Here is a 26,570-nt window from a genome sequence, read left to right as displayed (position 1 = left end):
TGTTTATAAATGCACACACCTGTGTACGAATAAAATATTTTGGACAAAATCTTTTTACAGCTAGCTCACTCTGTGTGGTTATTTTTATAGGTATATGCACAGTAATCAGGTAGTTATTTAATAGGGGAGTGCAACTTCTCCACAAATACTTAGATATAATTTGTTAAAATAGATAGTAAAATTAATTCCATTATTTATTTTGGTAAAAACTTATACAACAAGGCTCATTATAGCTCATTCATACTTAAGCTAATGTTTCCACAGTGACTTATAGTGAAAAATTAAACAATGCTTTAATTCCTTTAGGCTGTGAGCCTTTACCAGGTTGTGTAGAGTTATACGTGTTTTAGGGGAGTAAACGTATTAAGCACGCTGCTCGAGTTTATGCACTTAATTACTTCTCGCATTTGCAGATAAAAAGAAAAACTCGGGTTCACTGTAGTTTCACATTTAGGTAGCACGGAACTAATTGTTCAACAGTATGTTTCACCCCGAACAGATTTTCAGACCGGACACAACAGCGGCGGTGGCGGCGCTGATCTGAACGGTAAGATGTTCCTGTAAATCACACTAAATGTAAGATGACAGCTGTAAAAACAGCTACACGGCTCAAACTTGACACTTTGACGGGTTCAAGTCTTCGTGTCATTTTATCGTCCGTGTCTTCTGACTGAACAGCACGTTAATAATAACACAAACGATTTAAACACTTTGTCGTGCATGTTTGGCTTGATAATGTGCCACGTGTCCTAGCGATGTACTGTACCTCAAATGTTATTTTTTAATTACAGAAGGCGAATGGAAAACCCTAGAAATATAGCTGTCATCTGTTAACGTTAGCCTTCTTCATCACAGGTGTGGTAGCTAACAGTTTCACTCGATCAGCCGGGTGTTCCGTGTTTGCAGGTGAACCTGAAGTGAAAGCAGCTCTGTGGAGACCTGCCCACTGAGGTAGAAATGCCCAAGAAGAAAACCGGAGCTCGGAAAAAGGCAGAGAGTCGCAGAGAGCGAGAGAAACAGAGTCGAGCCAACCGGGAACATGTGGATGTGGCCAAACACCCCTGCAACTCCAACATGGTAGATATGAGCTGCAGCAGAGCCTAAATGTCATTATGCTGTTAGTTAATTTATGTAATCGTGACATTATTGTGTTCTGTGTTGTAGGAATGTGACAAATGTCAGAGGTAAGTAAATGCAGTGCTTCATTTAACACTTTCCAGGTACAGGTATAAGTAGATTACTACTATTACTAACATGTTTTTTTTTTTTTTTTTCAATGTTCCCTGGTAGAAAACAGAAGAATAGAGCTTTCTGCTATTTCTGTAACTCGGTGCAGAAACTGCCTGTCTGCGCTCAGTGTGGTGAGTAAACCAAGCAGTGAAAGTCGTTATACGCACTTCACAACAACAGTTAATCTGAGGTATTGGACAAAAACAGAAACATGTTCGCTCAGATCTTTCTGATTGTGTCCTAACCTGTGTGTCTTCCCATGATGACGTCAATCCTCAACAAAAATACAGAGCATATAAGCTGATAGTTCATTAGGTACACACGGTTAAAGTTAATGCTGTGTATTACAGTAGTAATTCACAGGTGATGTTGAACTGTGCGAGAACTTCAAAGAGGGGGCGACCGTGGCTCACTTGGATTTGGACAAGACACAAAACCCTGAACCCTTGACGCCTCAAGGGGGCAGCCAGTCCACAAAGAACTTTCCCTAAGGGGAATAATAAAGTATCAATTATCATTATACTGTTATCTAGCTGAGACTGATATAAATAGGGTGGACAAAATATTCAAAACACAAGTCTCTAAACACTTAGAGTGTAACATTTTTCTACTTAAAAGCATTTTCTGTGAAATTAAATGATAAATACATTCAAACAAAGAGGCTGAGCTGTTTCCTAAAACTGTAGTTCTTCCTCTTCAAGCAGAAGTAAATTATTCTGCTGTGGCGCCCTCTTGGGAAGGTATCAAGGATGGCACTGTGTCAGGACAGTACTTCATGTCAATAATGCACTGCAGAAACATTTACCATCATAATAATAGAAAAATAATATCAGAAGTCTCACACACGATGTCATTTAAACAGGTTGTGACACCTCATTGAACTGTTAAACGTCATGTTTTTTTCATTAGGCAAAACCAAGTGCATGAAATCATCAGATTGTGTCATCAAACATCCAGGCGTCCACAGCACTGGGATGGCCATGGTGGTAAGTGAGCAACATTTCTGAACTGACACACTTGATGATAACTTGTTTTTATTGTGTAATGTCTGTTTCATGCAGCAATGTCTTCAATGCAAAACACAATTTTCTAACGGGAGACAATAAAAATGAATTTGACTCGGGGGAACTATAACCTCATAGATTTAGTATAAGGCGTATACAGTGGCACAGGACACAGTGAGCAGCAATTCTTTTTTTTTTTTGTGATAATAAAAGGGAGCAGTATGCGACTTCTGTGAAGCTTGGGTGTGCCACGGAAGGAAATGTTTGAGCACTCACGCTTGTGCATGTCCCCTGACTGATGCAGACTGCATTGAGTGTGACCGTGGTGTCTGGGATCATGGTAAGACTCCCATCTGATTCAAATTCACCTGCTCACATTCACGCATAAAAAATAAAAAAATAACACTACTGCTTGTTTTAACTGTTTGAACAGGAGGACGAATCTTCCGTTGTTCCTTCTGTCAAAACTTTTTATGTGAGGATGATCAATTTGAGCACCAGGCAAGCTGCCAAGTCCTTCAGGCAGAAACATTCAAATGTGAGTCACTCAGTCTCCCTTTCATACCATCATTCACTGGCTCTTTGAGGCTAATGTGGAAAGTGAAGTTTATCTTATTCATCCAAAAAATAATACCCAGAGGGTAAATGTGTAGCAGAGAGAATGTGATTGTTAACATTTTTTTCTGCCTTTTCTCACGTTACATTGCAGGTGTTTCCTGCAACAGATTAGGACAACACTCTTGCCTGCGCTGCAAGGTGAGGGGAGCATTTACCATTAACTTCAAAAATACAGTGGATTATTCAACTAAAAAATACTTATTTTATCAAATTACATCACAAATTTGTTCTCAAACAAAAATCAACAACCCACATCTTCTTTCAGCCACATAAAATTTTTATCTTTGTTTAGTTGTACTTTCAGTTTTGCCCATAACAGGAAATATTCTTGGAACGAAGTGAAAGACTGAAACACAAAACTTCCTACTAAATAGCAGAAAAAAAAACCCAATCAGAAAAAACACCCTCAAGGATGAAACTGAGTCTCTTACAAGAAGTTCTTAATTTCCCCGTTGATTGTTTAGAAGTCTTTAGAACTGAACTGGTAAAATAAGGTAGCCTTAAGTTGTCAATCATCACAGTCAATATAAGCAGAAACATATACACACACAGAGGCCTGCTACGTTTGGAGTTGTTTTTCTTAATAACAGTACTCGCATACAGATTTACACATGTTTGATGTAAACATTTTTGCTGTGCGTATTGGCCACACGAGAAGAGATGGGGGACAGGGTCAGGACAAGAAGTCGATGTGTTCAAAAATACAACTGTAATGTTTGGCAGATGAGTATGTTCTGACATCGTGAGTGTTTTGGTCGAAAAAGAAGAAGAAAAAAACGTACACGTGACCCTGCACCACTGAGTGGTTTGAGAAACCACATGAAATTTAGGTCTTAAAAACCTAAAGATTGCTGATGCCTCTTACTTGCTGACTAGATGATCGTTAGCATAAATTGTTGCACAAAAAAAGAGTTTTGTGCATTTTTTAAGAGATTTTGTGACTTAAAAACTTCCAATAGCCAAGAAAAGAAAACGTTCTGGGCTTAGATTAAAACAAGACATTTTAAATTGCCAGAATAGGCAGTTCTCCTAGTTCAAGGCCTGGAAAAAAAAAAAATTATAGTTCATGAGCCAAGTAGTGGTGACACATTGGCCAGTAAAACAAGGGCTGGAATGTAGAGTACAATCTAGTTGTTAAGTGAAAGCAGAAGATAGTCACTGGAACATATGAAAAGTGAAAGGGGCTTAATTTAAAATGTAATGTAAGTGAACAGAAGAGGAGGGGGGGGGTGCAGGTGGCAAATTTTCAACATGCAGGCAAAGAGCTCTGTGGTTGAGATAAGAATAAGGACACAAGTAATGCGTGCCTGAACAGTGATGGCATTTCCGAAAAGAGAGCTGGAGCCATATATCAACGTTATGCTGGTGTAATAACATTTCAATGTGATGATTTTCAGGCCTGTTACTGTGACGACCATGCCAAGAGTAAGGTCTTCAAACAGGAGAAGGGAAAAGCTCCTCCGTGTCCCAAGTGTGGCCACGAGACTCAGGAGACCAAAGACCTCAGCATGTCTAGTGAGTCACACACAAACCTCCAAACCTCCACAAACCGCCCAGAAGTTGTTGTTCTTTTAGCACAGTACTTTGGAGGAAGTTGCACCACCCTCAACTTCCCTGCTGAGTAAGGATTTTGAAAATGAAAATGAAGTGAATTTCCATGAAATGAATTTGTTTCCCATAAAGTTTATTTACTATGAAACATCAACTCACAATTTCTTGTGACCTTATTTTCACTAATAATGAACAACAATAGATCCATCTGAACAAATATCACTGTTTAGTTTTCTGACTACTTCAGTTACAACAAAGCGAATGTGATGCCAGAGATTCATTAAGCTTAAAGGTGCATCCTAACAATAGAAAGTAAACCGAGCACAGTGAAATTAAATCTCGTACCCGTTGGTCACGTCGGGACTCATCTTCTCTCAGACGCTCTGCCGTAATCTGCATTTGCGTAGACTGAGACAGATAAAAGTGAAAAGAAAGGTTGCCTCAAGGAGCTTTGCTGACAGTCTGCTCATAAAGCAGATGTCAGTAGTCACGTCAGAACAGCTTTACAATATTGACATTATATGCTCTGACACTGTGTGTACATGTGCAGTTTATTACTGTAGTTACACAGAACAATAAACATAATAAAATCAAGATTAAAGTTTGATTAAATTAAATCTATCTGGATGAAAAACACTAAGTATGATGTTTACAAAACTACACCTAGAGTCTTTAACTGTTTCTTGTCATGCAATACTGCAGCTGAACCACAGTCAACCTGTCTTCTCGTCCTCCCTGATACTGTAACGATGCTGTTGTGTGTGTTCTGCAGCTCGCACGCTGAAATTCGGTCGTCAGGCTGGAGCCGACGATGACGACGATTATTACGACGGAGCATCGGGCTACGATTCCTACTGGAAGAATCTGGCGTCCGGAGGCAGAGACCAGCAGGACGACTACGGAGAGGACGAGGAGGACGAGGAGGACGACGAAGATGAGTATGAGGAAGATGAGGAGGAGGAGGAAGATGATGAGGAGGAAGAGGACTGTGAAGAGGACACAGCTGCAGGTTCTCTTGCCAGTCTTAAACTGGATGGGACTGCTGCTTAGAGAGAGCCTCGACAGTCCTGTAGATCAGATCCATGTGTAACAAATCAATAATAATTGAGAATGTGTTGGCTCCAAATACTGTTGAATATTATAAAGAAAGTAAAAACACCACCTGTAATAACACGTCTGGATGAGTTTGTACCACACAGTGTAAGAAATGAAGAGTTCTGACCACGATCTCTGTTACTGTTCAATACATTCAGTTGTCCTGAGGAGCTTATAGTGTATTTGACACGGTTAACCTTTAATTACACAACACAAAGGGTGAGTAATCATCTTCACACGTTGTCCTGATCCCTGTCATTAGCCTTTGTCGAGACATGTGATTCACTAATAAAAACCTGAAAACCCCGATGGAGCATTTGATGTTGACTTGATTTTACAAATCTCTGAGCTGCTCAAGTGCAGAGAGACGACGACTCGATGTGTAAAACGGTGACGAATCAGAGGAGGAGTGAACTTCAGCTCAGCATGACGCTGTTGGGCGTGTGTGCGAGTCGATGTTGGCGCTGGAGCGACATCAAGACAGCATCGAAGAGTCAACACCGGACACACACCAATGAGACAAAACGGCTTCATTGTAACACGTGAAATGCAAAAATGTGATCTCAGCTTGTTGCTCTGCTGGGAAGGAGCTCAACCGCTGGCGCTGCTCAGATGACAGACTTCATGACGGCGCTCCACTTGATCCTCGTCCAGCTCAGATGCCCCGAGGACCAGCGACTGGTAAGATCACTTTCCAGGTGTGGGACAGGTAGAACCGACCTGCGCAGTGATCGGAGCCCAGGTTCGGACTTGTAGTGTGGAACTAGTACCGTTTAATGTAGCCACGTTGAAAGGTGTCAAAGTTCGCACCGGCAGCAGCGAAGTCATGCGTAATTGTCGGAGGTGTGTCCACCTGGCGACCACGTGGGTCCAGGGGCGACATGGAGGCAGCTCACGGTGAAACGTGCAGCCTTATGGTTATTTGGTTAAACCAGAGAAACGCCAGGACAGCTGGAGCTTACTTTCACTTTCAGTTGTGCAGAGGACGTGATCTGCTCTCCAGGCTCCTCCTCTGTGTTGTAAATAGATCGAGTTTGACTAAACAAACAAGTGCCCTGTTTTAGTTACGTGGCATTTGCGTGTCAGGTTTTTCATTTGTTTATATTTTTTCAGCAACACCTGTGACTGAACTTGAAGATAAGTGTACGTGCTGCAGCATTTTCTTCAGGGTCAGGACGGAAAAACATCCCAGAAGACTAGAATTCACATGAAGCTTAGAAACAAGACGTTTTATCTCCTCTTTGGACAATATCACTAACACCGGGACCTTTACAGTAGAAATAAAACTAAATATTTAATCACTATTCTGCAGGCAAAGTGTTACTTAACAGAGGTGGTAAATGTACATAAACTCAATACTTGAGTAAAGTTGCAAGTACTTACATGTTACTTAAGTAAAAGTACTGAGTACATGCTCTAAAATGTATAATAGTACAGATCATTCATTAAAAAAACAATGTAAAACAGCATTACATTTTAAATTAACATAGTGTAGGGCAAAGAAAATGTAAAGTTATTTATACAGAAATGACCACTTCAGTCACTTTACACTTATTTAAAAGCTTGGTAAACTAGTATTATCAGCTGAGCTCCCTTAACGTTCAATATAGTGAAAAAATATAGTGACTAATACCAAAAACATCCAGCAGCACCAAACTGCAGTGCAGTAAAAGAAGTAAGAAGAGTCTTTTGTCTTGGACATAGCTAGAAAACCACAGAAAGGAGCCATGTTTTCCTCGTTTGTCTCATGGTTACCATTGGAACATGACCCTTGGTTCTGATTTTAAAGCCTGAACCTGAGCTAATGCAGCACCACATGTCCTGTGGAAAAACAAAACACAGACGCCAACTGGCGGCTTAATTGTTTCATAAACAGTGGAACTTGCATTGGAAATAAAGACAAACATACATAGTAAAGTAAAAATAAAATAACATCATAACATTACATGACTGAATTCGTAGTGTTTTGATGCATAGTATAGAAATCCACAAACACCAAAGAATGCTGTATATTCGTTTTCTAATATCCTAATTGTTAACCCGAAAGACTGTTCTCAACTCTTAAACCAATAAAGTTACATACAGGTGACAAAAAAACATAAAGTGACAAAAGACTCTTCACTTATGACACCAGGAGGTAAAAAAAACAAAGCAGCAAATTGGGCGTTTACTCCAGCAGTCTTATTGCTGAGAAACAAAACCGAAAATTAATTCAGGAAGTTGTTCTAGTAAATCTGTAATGTTCCTCCCAATCATTCTTTAAATCACTATGCAAAGTTTGTCATGGCTCACTTTCAGACAGTTATTGAAAATATTACTTTTAATTGTTCGTTGTCTGACTGGAGAGCAAATATAAGCCTAGAAACATTTCCTGCTGTGGCACCAGATCAGTAAAAACAGACTTCAAAGGAGTGATTTTCCCACTATGCTGTGGAGCGAGCTATACGGAGCAAATGTTGTGACTGTTGAAAACATCGGAACATCCATCCTGTCCAGTGTGTGCGCTCCACACAGTGGAGAGTTGTCCAATAAAGGACAAATCTAAAAATAAAAACATTAGTGTGCAGCTATGTAGACGATAAGAGTGATTAGTTACGCAGATTGTGGTGGCAGCCGACTGCCAAAGAGGACAAGGCCAGAAGACAGTTAAAGTCACAAAAGCGGACTTGCTACCCCGTGTAGCAGCAGCAGCACCTTGACTTTAATTGTAAAATGTTGTTTTTTATTTGCTTGAGGTTAATAATGACAGTTTACGGGATAAACCTGATGGAGCAGCTCTTTCCCCAGCAGGGAGTTCTAAGTTTAAATACCAACAATTCTTCACACAGTGTTCTTCACTTTTCACATACCAGACACAAAGAAAACATTAAATTAAATAACATTAAGGGGATAAAGTTCAACATCTAGCTGTAACAGGGCTGGGGCAGCATTTTTCGATGTCTGTGACCAGGTCCCAGTTGTTTCATAATCTGTTTCATAATGAGTCCTTAGATAGTTTGGGTGCAAAAAGATTTAAAAGCAAAATCAATGTCAAAATTTAAAATGTATGTAGAAACAAATTCTATTATTTACTATGAGTTCACAAAGAGACAACAACTTTGCTATTTGAGCTCTAGCTTTATCTGGCTCCAGTCCCAGTGGAGTTGTGTGTGGCCAGTGTGGCATAATGATGTTTGCTTATCCCCCACAATTATTGCCTTAGACTACGTAGGATTTAGCAAGACATGGAATTACACCAGCCGTGCATAACAGAAAATGAAATGAAGAAAGTAGAGATTATATGGATATAATTACAGGTACCTAAGTGTGTCTGAGAGATGAACAGAATCGGGTTTGAGGCTGTTGGTTAGCTGGTGTTAAACTCATTTGGATCATGTAAAGGTTGATTAGATGGATCCGTGTGGCATGTCATGCTGCCATGTTTCCATCGGAGGTCGGAGCCGTAATCGCCGCCTCTTTGAAAACACAGGTGAGACACAGTAGACTCTCTGTCCGTAGAGATGGAAAAACCACAGCAGACCAGAAAACATATGTTTTTCTCTGAACAAACATGTGTAGGCAGCGAAGTAGACACCAGAATCTAAAATGACATATTCAGACGAGTTTCAGCACTTACAGAGAGAACCTGTGATTCTGTTTAACCAGAGAAAGAAAGAAGCCTTTCATGGAGAACTCACTTAAAATTCAACTGGGGAGCAGACTAAAAGCTGCAAAACATGGTCAATGGTCACATGGTTTACATTAAAAACAGCTTCTTGTAGAATGACATGCAAACTTGTCTTTATATCATTTCTAGACAGGAGTCCAGTTCCAGTCGACCTGTAACCTGTGCCGAGAGAGCCACAAAACTCAGGTGTGGCTTTGTTTCTTAGTTGTGAGGTAGGCATACGGTGTCCAACTTGATTGTCTACAGATAAATACTGGATTTTACACTTAAATGCAGACACTACCCAAATACAACATTGGTTCTACACCCATCCAAGCATAGAGTGCTGTGTGACAGATTTAGGAACACCTAGTGGTGAAGGTGCAGAACGTGCCCTTTAATATCCTGCAAGGATCTATAGTAGGCTACAGTACACTGATATTAATTACTGTCTCTTTATTCTTTTAAAGCTTCTTGAGTATGTCCATTTGTGCTGCGTCTGGAGATGAAATACAACAATTACAGGCCTGCTTGAACCTGCTGATAGAAAAAAATAATGTAAGAAATGTTATCAAATAAAATATTTGTTATTTTTTACCAACCTCACGTTTGTATGTCATCTGATAATGTGTTGACCCTTTTCTTGTAGAGTACCCTTAGGAAATCTGATGCTATGCTGTATGCTCCGTCAGTTGATGAAATTAAAGTAAGTTGGACAGTTTCCATTTTGATTTCAGTTAGAAAAATGTACGTTACATAGGACACATGTATAAAAGTTAATTATTGATTTGAACTGTCATAAAGGTTCCAGTGCTTTCAACTATATGCTGCTAATTCATCAGTGTTGATGTGAGCAGGTGAACAAACTCCAGCCATGATAAAAAAAACTGTGTGATATAGTTGAAAGAGCTGGAAATAGCTAGTGTCTTTCAATTCAATTTGATATTCTACCATTTAACAATACAGGATGAGACTGATTCAATGTGGGTGTCGATAAAGTCTAAAAGTCAAGAAGTTATTTTGAGAAGCTTATTTCAGCGGAAAAAAAGAAAGTTAATCTGTAGTTCTGAACATATTTATGGTGTTTTACTCACTTTATTTCTCCTACAACGTTTCTCCTCTCTCCAACTATTACCATTACAATTACACTCAAATAGACAATTATGCTAATTAGGCGATGGCATCATTTAACAAGGAGTTGGCAACACGTTTAAGGAAAACAAGTCTTATTTAAATACTTAAAACTGAAGCAATCAAGTAAAAACTATATAAAAACATTAACATTTGTCTCGTCACCCGTTGCTTTTCTTATTGTAAGGAGCTTTTTACAGAATGATACCCGTAACATTTGCTGGTTTAGGCTTGTTGTGGGCAATTAAGTGCAGCAACTTTGTTTGTCTGAGCTTTCTAAGCCTGACAACCTCTTTACAACTGGAGGATGATCCATGTCTACATATTAAATCCAACAATGTACAGTATATTGCAAGGCTAGTGGTGTATTTGTTTCCTGTTGCTGTTTATCACTCATTATTCATTTAAAGGCAATCTTAATGTGCCCACATCGAGTTTGTCCTACTAGGCTATATGAAGTAGTGAATAGACATGTTTCTACTTGATATGTTCACCAGTTAGTTGCCAACTATGTCTGTCTGTTGATTGGTGCAGGTAGTGCACAGTAAATTTTAAGAGTTTCTTTCCTGCTGCAGCTGACAACTGGGTAAACCAAGATCAGAAAATCATGGGAATTCTTGTGCCTCTTAATGAAATAAATCTGCTGATGTATTTGTCGATAACAAAGTATTTCTTTGTGTCCTAGAATAATTGTGAAAACATGTCACTCAAATGTTACATGTTGGAGCTGATCATGGTCCTCGATGAAGAAGAGATTGAGGATCAAGCAACAAAATGCATCATTTCATTTAATGAGTTTCTGCAACCTCCCAATGTAAGTTCGGTTTACAAAAGCTTCCTTAAAGTGTCTGTTTGTAGTAAAAATGCCATTTTAAAGGAATACCCGTCATTCTCACATAACTACAGATAAAGTATCTATAAAATTTCCTGTGTGTGTATGCAAAAAAAGAAATCAGTGCTAAAACATGATTTTGTTTTTAACATAAGTACAAAATACTAAATTACACAGTTGATGACAAGTGATTTGTTTTATCACTTTTTAAAATTAATTTTAGTAATGTTTTACATATTATTTGTGTCTCTTTGAATCTTAGGATGGATGTCCAGCGTGCGAAACATACTCTCTTAAAAACACTTCCACATTTTTGGACAGACTAAAAACTCTTTTGGAAAAAATGAATGCACAGAGGAATATGTAAAATGCACTGTAAGCTACAAATATGTATTTGTATATATTTATATATAATGTAAATAATTGTGTCTCTGTTTGCTAATTTTGTAAATTAACATTGTGACTTGGCTAATGTCATCCTTAGGGATATATAAGTGTTATGCATGTATTATTTTATAATACACACACTTCACACTAAATATTATATGTAATAACAGTTGAAGTGTATTCAATGACAGTACTACATCTACAATTGTTTTTAACTGTGTCACAATTTGCCCTTCAGTTGTACAGTTTTGAGAAATGCATTATGAGGCAGCATACAGTAGCAGTATGTACTATACATAAAATGTACATAATTATTAAGCTCCTTGCTAAACACTACTGAATGTAATTCCCATTATACAGCAGTGTCCAATGAACTCCAGCACCTTCATCTGCTGACTCCAGTAAATAACATCTTAACTATATAGTTTTTTATTTTTTATTTTTTATTTAATCTTTGTCTTATGTTCTCACACGATTCTTCAGTTGTTAAAGATGCTCTGTGTTGTTAGGTTTATGTTCGGTGTAATAAGCTGCGTTGGGTTGAGCGTGTTAAGATTCAGTTTGGATTCCAATTTGAGTTAATCATTTATCACACTGTCAGATAGGATTTTAGATTTATCATGTTTGAATTATTTTATCTGCTCCCAAGGTGATTGTAAAGTAAGCAATAGAAATACACATTGAACATCTCCCTTGAAAGTTGAACCAAGGCTGTCCCTGCTGTGCTGCCACACTGACCTCATTCAATACAAGAAGGCAGGAATTCAGAATATGCATGAGAGGGCTGCATTTTCCCATGTAGGGCTAAAGTCCGTCTGAATGTGGATTTACTCACCAGAATGCATGAAACTAATAAACGTTTCCTTCATTATAAAATAGTTTTAAATTGTGCATAATTTATATTCAGGGTTCTTGACAGTGATATTTAAAGAATGGACTTGATGTGCTGATGCTAAGACAATGGTTATTGACCAGAGGCGGTGACCACAAATTTGACTGAAAAGAATTTTTGCCAGTGTGGGAAAGCAGAACTGAATCCCAGCAGAGAGTGAGAGTAAAAGATTTTACTTACTGAAGTTTTGCCAGAGCATCATTTCACTAAGGAAAGGTCGATAAATCAGTATATACTGTAAACATTTGTCAAGTGAAAACCAAGATGTTTGGTAGATAGACCACAAATATGAGAGCAGCCTTGCAAGAACTAGGACAGCGAGGATACAGTAGGCAATATGAAAAGAAGTAAAGTATCTAACAGTTCATGATGTAGCATAATAAAATAGGCAAAAAGAAGACACAGCAGTAGTAACCAAGTAAAAAACAAAGGATACGGAAATAGAACGAAAATCTAACGAGACAAAATGGCCTTTAGAAGTAAGAGAAGGTTATTGGAGGAGGCCATCAGAGGTCAAAGGAGAATTAAGCCTGTGTAGGATTGCTATTGGAGGCCAGAGAGATGTGCATAAAGCAAGAGTAATATATAAAACTACAGGTGCTGGTCATAAAATTCACTTCAAAAAGTTGATGTATTTCACTAATTCCGTTCAAGAAGTGAAACTTGTATAATGTATACATTCATTCCACACAGACTGATATATTTCAAGTGTTTATTTCTTTTAATTTTGATGATTATAACTGACAACTAATGAAAACCCAAAATTCAGTATCTCAGAAAATTGGAATATTACTTAAGACCAATGCAAAGAAAGGATTTTTCCACACTCTAATCAGCTATTTAACTCAAAACACCTGCAAAGGCCTTTAAATGGTCTCTCAGTCTGGTTCTGTGGGCTGTGGCTGTTCACAGAGCTCTGTGTCCAAGAACAAGAGGCGAAGGGAAGGAAAAGATGCGGTAGAAACAGGGATAACCGCAGCCTGGAGAGAATTGTGAAACAAAACCCATTCAAAGGGGAGAGATTCACAAAGAGTTCACTGCAGCTGGAGTCAGTGCTTCAAGAACCACTTGCACATACGTATGCAAGATGTGGGTTTCAGCTGTTGCATTCCTTGTGTCAAGCCACTCTTGAACAACAGACAGTGTCAGAAGCGTCTCGCCTGTGCTAAAGACAAAAAGGACTGGACTGCTGCTGAGTGGTCAAAAATTCTCTGATGATGATGTGTAAATTTTTCATTTCCCTTGGAAATCAGGGTACCAGAGTCTGGAGGAAGAGAGGAGAGGCACAGAATCCACGTTGTTTGAGGTCCAGTGTAAAGTTTCCACAGTCAGTGATGGTTTGGGGAGGCCATGTCATCTGCTGGTGTTGCTCCACTGTGTTTATGAGGTCCAAGGTCAACGCAACTTTAAACCAGGACGTTTTAGAGCACTTCATGCTTCCTGTTGCTGACCAACTTTATGGAGATGCAGATTTCATTTTCCGACAGGACTTGGCTCCTGCACACAGTGCCAGATCTACCAGTATCTGGTAGAAGGACCATGGTGTCCCTGTTCTTAATTGGCCAGCAAACTCGCCTGACCATAACCCCATAGAAGATCTATGGGGTATTGTGAAGAGGAAGATGCGATTTGCCAGTCCCAACAATGCAGAAGAGCTGAAGGCCACTATCAGAGCAACCTGGGCTCTCATAACACCTGAGCAGTGCCACAGACTGAGCGACTCCATGCCACGCTGCATTGCTGCAGTAATTCAGGCAAAAGGAGCCCCAACTAAGTATTGAGTGCTGTACATGCTCATACTTTTCATGCTCATACTTTTCAGTTGGCCAAGATTTCTAAAAAATCCTTTCTTTGTACTGGTCTTAAGCAATATTCTAATTTTCTGAGATACTTAATTTGTGTAACTTAATTTTTGTAACTTGAGTTGTCAGTTATAACCATCCAAATTAAAAAAAATAAAACACTTAGAAATATATCAGCTGACGTGCAGACATTCTCACATAATCCTGAATATATATTTTTTTGTCTTCCCCTCAATCACTGCCAGCTGACCAGTTCCTGATGCAGCAAAGCAGTCCCAAATCATTATGTTTCTTCCACCATACTTCATAATTGGGATGATACTTTTATGATAGACAGTTCACAAAACACTTTGCAGTCTGCAGTGGAGTGTTCATGTGCTCTTTAGCAAACCTCTAGTGTGCATTAATGTTCTTTTTAGTGAGCAGCAGCTTCCGTCGTGGTGTCCTGCCATAGACACCCTGCTTGTTCAATGTTTTACCTACTGTAGACTCATGAACACAGATGTTAGCCAGTTCAAATGATGCCTTTAAATCTTTGACTATCACTCAGGGTTGTTTCTTTACCTCACTGATGAGTGTTCGTTGTGCTCTTGGGGTTATTTTAACTGGCCGCCCACTTGCTGGTAGAGTAGACACAGCCCCAAAGTGTCTCCATTTGTAGATTGTTTGTCTAACTGTAGACTGGTGAATCTCTGACATCCCTTTGTAACTCTTTCCAGTGTTTTGTAAATTATCAGTTCTTATTTGTAGATCCTCTGTAAGCTTCTTTTGGCTGGGGTTAGATATGGCTCTCATAAGTGTATTCTTCTTGTGCAGAGCAAACTCAAAACATTTGATGTTTTTAGTCAGTTAAAGTAGCTCTAATCCTACCTACAAACTCTTCTTCTCAACAAGATTCCAACAAGAGAAGTATGCTGGGTTTACTTTTCCACTAGCACTGAGGTTTTATAGTTGTTCTCAATAAAGATATGACAGGTTAAAATTGTTTGTATTATTATTTTAGGCACATCATATTTATTAATACTCTTGACTTAGATGAGGATCAGATCAGATTTTATGACAAATTAATGCAGAAAACCATGAAATTCAATGCAATACCTTTCTTGTAAATGTATAAAGAAGCTTAATTTTAAGCTTAAGTAATAATTTGGAGATGAGGCAAATTGACTAACATACTGAAAGAGGCAAACATTCTCCAAGTGAGGTTATAGAAATGCAGAGGTCAGAACAGAATAATGAAGTTTGGTCATGTTTGAGCTTTTTGATTTTCATTCAAGTTGTTACATATCTACTTAGAATGAAACCAATTCACCTGATCACATTGATGATCATCTAATGTAGTGGAACCAGGTTGGAGGGTGTGTGGACAGCTAGTGATTGCTGAGGCTAGGACGCAGAGCTTTGGTCAGTTCGAGAGTCTGGCTGCATAGCCGGATTAGCTGCGGGGATCTGCATGACAGAAGAGAGAATACATGTGTTGCATTTTCCAATGTTTGCAGTAGGGTATTGATGTCATGACTGCTTGGAGAGTACACGCCATGTCAGGCTTGCTGAAGGATGGCGTTGGGGAATCAGCTGTCTCCGTCTGCTGGGGTGCATCCAGCTGAGTAAATATTTTGGTTCTCATGCAACCAGGAATAGCTGCCTTATGACCTGCCGAGTGCTACACAGAGAGCAACAGCTCTTATAGATGGAAGATGAGGATTTCATCTGGTTAAAGAAAAAACGGACAACCGTATTATTTTATCGTGTTACTCATAAATGCTAATAATCAAATATCAATGTGAAACACACAGCCAAACAGGAGGAACGGTCCAAAGCTCATCACTGCCAAAAACATTAAAAATGTTGACCATTAGGGATATCTTTCACCACGTTTTCCTTCCTCCGGCGCCGTCAGTCTAGAATAAAAATTAAGTGAAAATATACCGTGTCATATGATCAATATCAACGTGAAACTGCATTGGTGAGAGGATGTTCATGCTTTATTGAGAAAATTTAAGAATTTGGAGATCAGAAAGTAGTCGCTATAAAAAAACATCAACAGGAAAACATCACTGCCAGTTATTAGGAACTGGATCAGCAGGATCATAGGGATGTTAGAGGTAAGCCCAGACCTGTCTTCTTATTGTTGTGATGTTGTGAGCTGTGTTCTTCATGTGCATTAGTGACCAAATGAGCTTCCCGTTCTATAACAAATATCCACATCAAACCATTCTTTTATTTAATTTTAAATAGGCAAGCATATCCATAACATGTGCAATGGATAACAACAAAAATGCTTTGAAATCCAAGGTATAAAACCTCAGAATATACAATATTAAAATACAAAAATAAATAGTTTTATTTGTTTTATCATATGTAGAAGTGATGGTCCACTGTCCCATTTCTATTCTAATTTCCAGCTGCACGTCAGATGGTTTCACTTGGCTGTACCTTGAGATGTAAAAAGTGAAACCGCTATGAAAATGTAACGGTTATATAAAAAGGCAACAGGCTTCAACCTTAAAATACTTTTACAGAATCTGGATAGCTGGGTTTAAAGTAATTAAGTTATGTCTACAACAGTCTGAAACAATACAGAGTAAGTTTAGTTTGGATGTGAATATGTTCGGATCAATCATTCAAGAACTGCAAACATGAAATTCAACTATAAAAAGTTTACAAGTCATTGCAGAAAGCAATGTTTATACCAAAAAAATCAATGAAGCATGGCTGTTTATTTCTTAGTTTTGTAAACTCAATGTCTGAAAAACTTTTCTGTGTTATTTTTTGGAATATGATACTCTTGCAAGTCATACACATCCATTTAGATAGATTTTTTTTTTATGTCAGCATACAAGGTAAGCTGCCAGGGAGAAATTCTTCATGCGAATAAATGCAGCCTGGACTGCATGGATTGTTGATCAATATTTTAGTCATCAAAATAAGGCAAAGAAGAAAAAGTTCATTATTTACAAGCAAAAGGTTTGTCAAATTGAGTTCAATCAACACCCCCCCCCCCCTTACATACCAGAGCATCCAAACAAACACTACAAAATAAAACATCCTGCAAGTTGTTTTAATTATGCACAAACACAGCTATTGTTCTTAAGAGTCAACTTTGCCATAAGTCCCCTCTGGTGGTCGGTAGCACTTGGGAAAGGCCATCAGCTGCAATATGTTGAAGGCATATTTCCTGCATCGAATGTTCTTTTGAACGTTCTCAATCCGACATCCTTCTCTGATGGTCAAATAAGGAAGGTGAAGAGAAATGAGGGAAGAAAAGAAAAGAAAATGGAAAAAATAGTCATAAATGAGTTTAAAAATCCAAATGCCAAAATGTTTATGTTCTTAGTAAGATATTTTAAAGTCTGTGTCTAATTATTAGCATGTTTGTATGAATTTTTTTTACAATGTTAAAAATCCATAAATGCATTATGAAGTATGAAATCATATGGAGTGGATTTGGAACATGATGATAATTCTTCTACATTTACATTCAGCAACTTACAACTTGGTGAACAAACCCATCTAATGATGTAATATTAATTATTTTAGTGATGTCATGAAAAACAGACCAAACACTACTGTGATACATATTTGTTACCAACTGGTAGCGACATTCTTCTGAAATTAGTTTTCTATTATCTGAAAAATTAACAAGAAACACACCACTTGCCAACAAAATGCCATACATGTGTGTAATTCAACTAAATACGTGTAGACTGCAGGGGACAGGAATTGATCACCAACAGGATTTGCAAGGCTTGGACAGGTTTTTTTTATAAAGGTGAGTAAGTAAGTAAGTTCAGTAAGTGAAATAACTTAGAAAGTAACTAGTTATTGCCTTAGAAGGTAATATTCCACCTAAACATTACATTTGATAAACAGCAATATATAATCTGTAATATAGTTTTTTGACATGTAACTATCCCAACACTGAACCTCACTGTCTCTCATTCCTGTGACTCTAACCTGTGACTTCTACACATTTTTCTTTTCTGTGTGGGTTTGGATGGTTTGAATTGTACAATCTGTTTTCTCACTTTATGTGGGACCTTATGACACATTCATTTACAATGGCAAACACGCTTAAATCGCTGATGTCCGATTATATTGTATGGTTATTAAAAGTTAATGCTGAATTGTTGATGTTCATGGTATAATTTGGTTTGATCATCTGGCATTAGGAGGAAATCTGCTTTGGTTTCCTTACAGTGCTGCTGCACATGTGGACCACACCCAAAGCTTGCCTGCTATTTTCCTCTAAGCTCTTTACCCACAGACATTTTTGAAACGCTTTGAGGTCCGTCTCTGTAACTGTTGTTTAGTTTTGTGTTGGCTCACAGAAACCCTTTGTTCTCTGACCAGGCAAATATTAAGAAGAATCATTTTCATGCGTTAAGTTCTCCTTTAGATATAATTTTTTAAAAGATTCAAACCAACATAAAAAATAACCCATAAATGCCAAGATCTGGTTAATTTATTCAGGTTTTAAAGCCTTAAAATACCTCAACACATGAACTTTTATCTCCTAATGCTTCAGTCATATCAAAATATTATGTTTCAGTCTGAAAGCCTAATGTGGTGTAGGACAAGAGTCAGAGCGCTCGATTTCCAGACACACGATATGAGAACACATAAAACCCTTTAGTGTACCTGATGTGCCCTTGAAAAAGAGGTAAATTGCCGTCCGTTCTACTTAAGCTTCCTGCGGGTGCACAATGCTGCTTATTACTGTAGCTACAACTAATTATTGCACTTCAACACTGTATCACGAATATTTCGTTCTGATTAAAGTAATAACTTTTTATGTTATTACTTGCTCTTGTATGAACTAAAACAGCTTTGTTTGGAATTTGTTTATTTCTGTCCTTGTTTTAGATTTGTATTGTGCTTTCATTCTTTTTGTCTGAGCATTAAGCTTGATGTTTTAATCTGGCTGATGTTATCATGTTTTATTTGTTGTGTATATCTTGGTCAGGTCTTTTTCATAAAAGGGGGTTTTAATTTCATTAATAACAAAATATGAAGACTATTATGCTGTGAGTAGGAATTTCTGTGCACTGGAGTCAAACAGAATACCTTCAACACAAGGTGACTCATTACCCTTTGTCCCCGGGCCATCAAATCGAAATGTAATGCTTCACTGCATTAAGGCACAGTGAACACACTGAAACAGATTTTTTCTCATTCAGAACCCAACACACCAACAGTGGCAAGAAAAACTTTGTGAACCTTTTGGAATTTCATGGTTTTCTGCATTAATTTGTCATAAAATGTGATCTGATCTTCATCTAAGTCACAACAATAGAGAAACACTGTCTGCTTAAAATAATAGTACACAAACATTATATGTTTTCACGTTTTTATTAAACATTCACAGTGCAGGGTGGAAAAAGTATGTGAACCCCTAGCCTAATGACTTCTCCAAGCGCTAATTGGAGCCAGGAGTGAGCCAATCTTGAGTCCAATCAGTGTGATGACATTGGATGTGTCCTGTCCTTTAAAAACACACACCAGTTTTGGGTTAACTGGTTTCAAGAAGCACTGCCTGATGTGAACCATGCCTCGCAGAAAAGAGCTCAGAAGACCTACAATCAAGAATTGCTGACTTGCATGATGCTGGAAAGGGTTACAAAAGTATCTCCAAAAGCCTTGATGATCATGTGTCCACAGTAAGACAGGCTGTCTACAAATGGAGAAAGTTCAGCACTGTTGCTACTCTTCCTAGGTGTGGTCCCTGTAGAGATGACTGCAAGAATGCTGAATGAGGTAAAGAAGGAATTTTGAGTGTCAGCTAAAGACTTACAGAAATCTCTGGCACATGCTAACACTTTTGTTGACACATCTACAATATGGAAAACATCAAATGGAGTACGTGGGAGGACACCAAGGAGGAAGCCATTGCTGTCCAAAAAAAATATTGCAGCACGTTTGAAGTTTGCAAAAGAGCACCTGGATGGATGTTCCACAGCACTACTGGCAAAATATTCTGTGGACAGATGAAACCAAAATTGAGTTGAAAAAAACACACAACACTATGTGTGGAGAAAAAAAAGGCACAGCACACCAACATCAACTCCACTGTAAAACATGGCGGAGGAAGTATCATGGTTTGGGGTTGCTTTGCTGCCTCAGGGCCTGGACACCGGACATCCCAAGAATATTTCTACACTGTAAAAGTTTTGTGAAGAGGAGTGGTCCAAAATTACTCCAGATCGTTGTGCAGGTCTGATCTGCAACTACAGGAAACGTTTGGTTGAGGTTATTGCTGCCAAAGAAGGGTCAACCAGTTATTAAGTCCAAAGGTTCACATATTTTTTCCACCCTGCACTGTGAATGTTTACATGTTATGTTCATTAAAAACATGAAAACATATAGTTTGTGTACTATTATTTTAAGCAGACTGTGTTTTTCTATTGTTGTGAGTTAGCTGTATGACAAATTAATGCAGAAAACCATGAAATTCCAAAAGGTTCACAAAGTTTTTCTTGCCACTGTATGTTTGAGAGCCACATCATAAACGTTTGGTTAATGATTGAAAGTCTTAGTGGAAATGTCAGAACCTCTGACTAAATCTGAAACCAACATGTAAGTTTGTGTTTTCCCATTGTTCATGCCCAGATGTTACATAAATAGCAATTTAAAAAAAAAAAAAAAAAAAAAAAAAACGCAGTGTCAGGAGCAAAGCATTTTTGAGCATAAGCTACACTGTGTTATTCTATCTATGGTTCTAATATATGTCGAAGATTGTGTACTGTATATTGTTGTTACTAAATTCAACAAAAAGACTAAAAGAAACAATATATTGTGTTTACTTACTATGGTGTCTGGGAATCCAGACCAAACCTGATTTTAGTTCATTTGCCAGGGCAATAGAGAGATGTCATGTTTCTTTCTCATTAAAAAAAAGGCTCTTGACAATCATTATGTTTTTGTTGACACCTTCTGGTTGGTGAAGCTTTAAGCCACAGATGAATAAGCCAAGGTCAGGTTTTGGTTCTAAATTCACAAATTATATGATGTGTAGATGCAATTCACTGTTGGTTCTTTAACTAGAATCTGTATTATTAAATCTACAGTGGCATGGACAGACCTTGATGCACTGCAGCTTAAGTAAACTTGCATATAATAAACATATTTTTAGAGATTTGACTAAATATATTTCACTAAAAACTCTGGAGAAAAAAACTTAATACTTATACTTACATTATGTAATTTGTAGCACGAAGACATGCACTGTAAATATTGAAAAACTGAAAACGTTTCACAGTGACATACAATTTGTGGAAATTCACCAGTCATTAATTATTTAGCAAACAGTTTAAACATTTTAATATATACTACCATGTTCAGTGTTTAGTGACCCTACAAATATTTATTTAGTTTTTGCTAAATATGTTTTAAACATTTCAAATATTTTTTATGTTTTGTCACAGTGCTCACACATTTTTTTTGTTTTTTTCCATTTGCATATTTTTTGTTAAAAGTCAAATGTTTATGACTTAGAAGTTATGTTAGAGGCAGAATTAAATGAATAAATAAAAGAACAAGATTTTGTATGTAAAGCACTGAAAGTGGTTCACTATGTCTTCAGCTGACAATAAAAAATAGTTTTAGGCACACTGAGAACACAGCAATGTAATGTATTTACATGTCAGCTGTAGTGGAGAAAGAGATTAAAAGGCCAAGTTTAACTCCCACAGATGAACATGTGCATGTCTATTATGTTTGAGAAATATGATCCTCTGCAAAAACTGGACTCATCATTTTAACATACACTTCCTCTAGTAGATAATGTTACAGATAAGGCTGACAATTTTCTGTACTCAGATACTGTAAATATATTTTTCAACAACAGATGAAAACACTTAAAGCAACACAGGAGTTATACAAATAATGTGTAATATCTGTGTATTCAAATTGTGTTTTTCTATTCCTCTTTGCCATAAAGCTATTATCAAAACCCATTAAACCATCACTGAACCACTCAGCTGGGTTGATTTCATTATGTTGAATATGGGAGTTTATTTTAAGTCACTCCTATATACACCCACCATTCTGCTACTGTAAGTGCCAATTAGTGGACAAAATGTACTGATGTGCAGCCAAACGTCGCAGTTATGTTCCTTAATACCATCTAATTAAGGTAAAATTTCCCCATTTTTTTGTGACACAGGGATTAACACCCTATAGCTTAAGGTCAATATTAAACCACTTCCATTTGCGTGCAATTACCCTAACATGAGAAAGTCAGTTAAATCGCACCACCACCCGTTGGAGAAGAGTAACCAGCAAACACAGAAGAAAGGAGTGAGTAAAGATGGCCTTGTCAGCAATTTATTGATATTTTGCAAGCAGAAAAACAAGACTTAAAATCAGCCACACGACCAGTAAGTGAGAGCTAACAAGCAGCAGGGCAATGGGGTAAAAGTGTCGTGACGCTGGTTTGTTGTCTGTCACGGCGCCAGCCTCAGGGTCTTCCCACTGCCCAATCTCTCCCTGGGTCAGCCGACTGCAGGGGCGCCCATCAGAGTGAAACAGAATGAACAGAAACAGATCAAAACGCTGTGGTGTTAGTACAGTATATATGCTGTCTAAGTGGGACTTCAACCACAGATTGATCACTTGAGAGCCTGTTGAGGCTGCTATCAGAAGGCCCACTTAGACAAAGAGCTATTAGAACAGACTTTGCTTCAAAAAGCCACAGCCACAGACAAGCAGGCAGGGATGGACGGAGCAGGGCAGTGAGAAACAGGCTCATGAAAAGCTGCGCTTGAAGCACATGTAATGAAATGACTTGCTTAGCAGAAGATGGAGGGAGAAACATGCAGTTTGATTGGAAATGTAAAAGAAAAGGTTTACATTTATTCCAGCTGATAGACGGTTCATTCACTAAAGTCTAGAGTGAAAGGATTACGTTACGGTAGAGGTTGTTTTTTTATGTGGGGTGTAACACATATTTGTAAAACAGCACTGATTTCATTTTTCATTTGTAATTATTCACTATGTTCTGACCTGATTCACAGTTGGCAGCACTGAAAACATCCTTATCACACATTTGAAGCACTATTGGATGACTATTTATTAGTTCATTAACTACACTAGTAGAAACCTTAGTTCATATTCTGTCGACAACACAAATTGTTCGATTAACAATACAAGCGCCGGGTGAAAAAATTACATTAATATATTTTCTAACCTGACCTCAGACTAAAGGGTCAGATCAGTAATTAATAATGTTACAAGAAACGAGCTCTTCCGCCTGTATGGATAATGAAACTAGTAAAAGACAAGCACATGTCTGGAGGTTTTAGTTGAGAAACAGCATACACGACATACCTGATGACTCGACTAACAAGACAAATAGACTGGCTAGGAAACTGTTGCAGGTTCAGAACAGCAGGTTATGTAAATGAGAACTGCATGCCATAAAACACAACTGTGCTACCAGCAATTTATATCATACTGGATGAATAAACACAACTACAGTATAACAATGGAGTCAACTAGTCCAGCCTGCCTAACCACGAACTCTGAAGTTGCCTCTATTCATTTTAAACAAACAGCATTTTATCATATCTATTGACAGACTTTTATATAATATGAATTTTCCCCGTTTTGACTACAACAAGAACAGTTACTGTTGATAAACAGTTGCTGAAGCTGCTCTAGATGGAAATGATGACTTTGCACTCATTCAAACTGAAGCAAATAAATATCTTTCTATTATCATGGTATCTGGAAGGTGAGTTATGGCAGGTGGACTTCCTTCTTGTTAGGTTGAAACGTTTTGCTACTCATTCAAGTAGCTTCTTCAGTCTGAAGATAGTTGTTTGGAGCCCACAAATTTGTGCTCTAGGTTTGGTTCCACTGAATAAGCTCATTAGGTGAAACAATGGAAGGGGAGAATGTGAAGGATGTAATAGTCACACCTCTGCCAACCCCTCTTAACACCTAAAATGGGCCGTTAGGTGTGTCCAACCTGGTGTAGGTATGAATTGGGCCTGATAAATAGAAGACAGGTTGTGTCTTAGATCGTGGTGAAGACACGACCTAAGACAACCGTCTTCTATTTCACTCTATTCTGGAGTGAATCCAAACCTGGAGTACAAAGTTGTGGGCTCCGACCAACTATCTTCAGACTGAAGAAGCTACTTGAATGAACAGTGAAACATTTCAACCTAACTAAAGGAAGTCCAGTTGCCATGACTCAACTTCCAGATAACTTCACCTGGGCGACTGAGAATCTTAACCAACATTATCATGGTATTGTTTCACAAAATTATTGCTGTGTCACTGACTAACCGGTTTTAGGAAATCAACTATACAGTTTATTAAGGTAATTACATAAAAACAGCACCAGTGTCATATTTGAGCATACACCTCTGCACAGTCATGATGCTGGTTCAAGTTCTTCTGTCCCTGTCACCTTACAGCTTTATACCATTCTGTTTTTATTACTGATTGAGTTTTTATTAAATCCTAAAATAAATAAAATCTAGAAAACATGAAGCTACGTATATGGAGTTTCTATTACATTTTCACCTCATCCCAACATTAAATAAATGTTGCTTTCTTGTTTTTAAAAGCTAATTTACAGCCTTTAGAAGTGAATGTGTTTGTTTACTGTACTAATTTAAACAGATTTTAATTCAGTGTAAGAATTCATGTTAACATGTGGATGTGTGACAAAAATGTTGATGTGTCATAACCGTATACACTGCCCGTCCAAAAAAAAAAAAAAAAAGTCAATCTGGCAAATAGGTAAGAACCTTCCATTGGATAATTACTGCATGGATGACACATCCCGTGGTTGTGGAAAAGATGTTTCAGAATGCAGAAGAGTCAAATTAAGCAAAGAAAACATCTAAGGAGACTTATGAAACTGCTAAAACTGGGTTAGCAACTGTCAACACATTATTAAAAACTGGAGGAAAGGATGATTTCTTCATCTTTGAGGAAGAAATGTGGTTGGAAAAAAATCTTGAATGATCTGTGATCATTTAAAAGTTTAAAGAAAACAAATCATAAAAAAAAACAACAGCACAGCTATGTTTAATGGATTTTTTCTTCCCTGACGTCACGGGCAAGATGACAATGTCAGGATTCATCAGGCTCAAATTGTTAAAGAGTGGTGCAGGGAGCATGACACATTATTGTCATACATGGATTGGCCACCACAGAGTCTAGACCTTAACTTCATTGGGATGTGCTGGAGAAGACTTTGTGCAGTGGTCCAACTCTCCCATCATCAATACAAGATCTTGATGAAAAACGAATACAATTCTGGACAAGAATAAATGTTGTGACATTGCAGAAGCTTATTAAAACGATGCCAGAGGGAATTCGTGCTGTAATCAAAGCTAAAGATGGTCCAACGGAAAATTAGAGTGTGTGACTTTTGGACGGGAAGTGTATATTCACATGAATCTTCTACAAACGTTTATGCTTAGTGCTGTATAGGAGAATAATCCTCGGAGCTTTTAACAACATTGACTAGTTTGTGAAACTTGCTGTTACATTTTGCATTGCATAGCAAATATTCTTCAATATAACTACATACTGGGAGGTACTACAATAACACAGAGAAACTACAGAGTAACGCCATGCCGGTAAGTCAGTTTTTTTTTTTTTTAAACAAACTACAAGAAGAAAGATTAGACTAGAGTATTAATACATATACATCGCAAATTCACATGCATGTTACTAAACATGGTGCTAAACAGTGTGAGGATCCTGCAGGCAGAGCAGTGGGTAGTAAAAGACAAAAACTGTCTGATACTGTGATTATCTTATTTGATTTTTTGTTGAATGTATTATTATAATTTTCTTCTGGTCTTTATGACTTATTTATGCTGTATACACTGACTGCGTTAGAGTCTTTGTGACACGAACTCTTGACCTTATCTAGCTCACCTGCCATCATCTGGTCTTTACAGGTCACTACCAGAGGCATTTCACATGTGCACTTCACCAGAGGACTTATAAAAAAGTTCATAAGCTAGATCTTATCACATTTAGACAGATGCAGATATAGATGTTTACCCTGCTGGCAAACACAAAGATTAAAGGCCGGAGCGTGCCTGCAGCACTGATAGGAACATGCATGGTTGCCTCTGAATGTGTGAAGGAAGGTGTTGATGGTGGAGGGAGCGCATGATGCTGTTTATACTGAAACATTTGATGGTGATAAGCTGGGACGGGAAAGTGATGACAAAATATCTTTCATGTGTGCAATGCACAGTGTCAGCTTTTGCTAACAGACACATTGTGGGTGCAAGTTATTGCTTTAACCAGATCATGTGGGTGATAATGTCTTATAATAAAGCTTAGTATTACTGGTTAAAGGGTCAGTTCACTGAAGTAACAAAACAAATAGTATACTGTATATTTC

At 37.9% G+C, this 26,570-nt stretch overlaps 2 protein-coding genes across 7 annotated transcripts in view; one reads left to right on the top strand and one right to left on the bottom strand.

Annotated features, from left to right (window-relative positions):
• Window positions 1-486: 486 nt before the first annotated feature.
• znf330 (zinc finger protein 330) lies at window positions 487-5,823 on the top strand. The gene is made up of 10 exons (XM_026360095.1): window positions 487-547; window positions 907-1,077; window positions 1,165-1,184; window positions 1,291-1,361; window positions 2,140-2,216; window positions 2,448-2,574; window positions 2,668-2,772; window positions 2,944-2,990; window positions 4,250-4,367; window positions 5,176-5,823. The coding sequence occupies exons 2-10, from the start codon at window positions 958-960 to the stop codon at window positions 5,451-5,453; spliced, it is 963 nt and encodes a 320-aa protein (XP_026215880.1). The 5' UTR covers window positions 487-547; window positions 907-957; the 3' UTR covers window positions 5,454-5,823.
• A 10,332-nt stretch (window positions 5,824-16,155) lies between these two features.
• Window positions 16,156-26,570, bottom strand: part of inpp4b (inositol polyphosphate-4-phosphatase type II B) — a 124,981-nt gene continuing 114,566 nt past the window's right edge. For 4 of the 6 annotated variants that reach the window (XM_026359899.1, XM_026359900.1, XM_026359902.1 and 1 more), the window contains one exon: window positions 20,661-22,688. In XM_026359899.1, coding sequence (XP_026215684.1) covers window positions 22,514-22,688 — 175 coding nt within the window. In that variant the 3' untranslated portion in view covers window positions 20,661-22,513. Of the gene's footprint in view, window positions 17,412-20,659; window positions 22,689-26,570 lie in introns of those variants that run through there. The other 2 variants (XM_026359898.1, XM_026359897.1) reach the window with 2 other exon arrangements.

Source organism: Anabas testudineus, chromosome 1, assembly GCF_900324465.2.
Source record: "Anabas testudineus chromosome 1, fAnaTes1.2, whole genome shotgun sequence".
Taxonomy (NCBI): Eukaryota; Metazoa; Chordata; class Actinopteri; order Anabantiformes; family Anabantidae; genus Anabas; species Anabas testudineus.
Note: the sequence above shows the minus strand (reverse complement) of the source record. Positions and strands in the feature narration are given on the sequence as shown.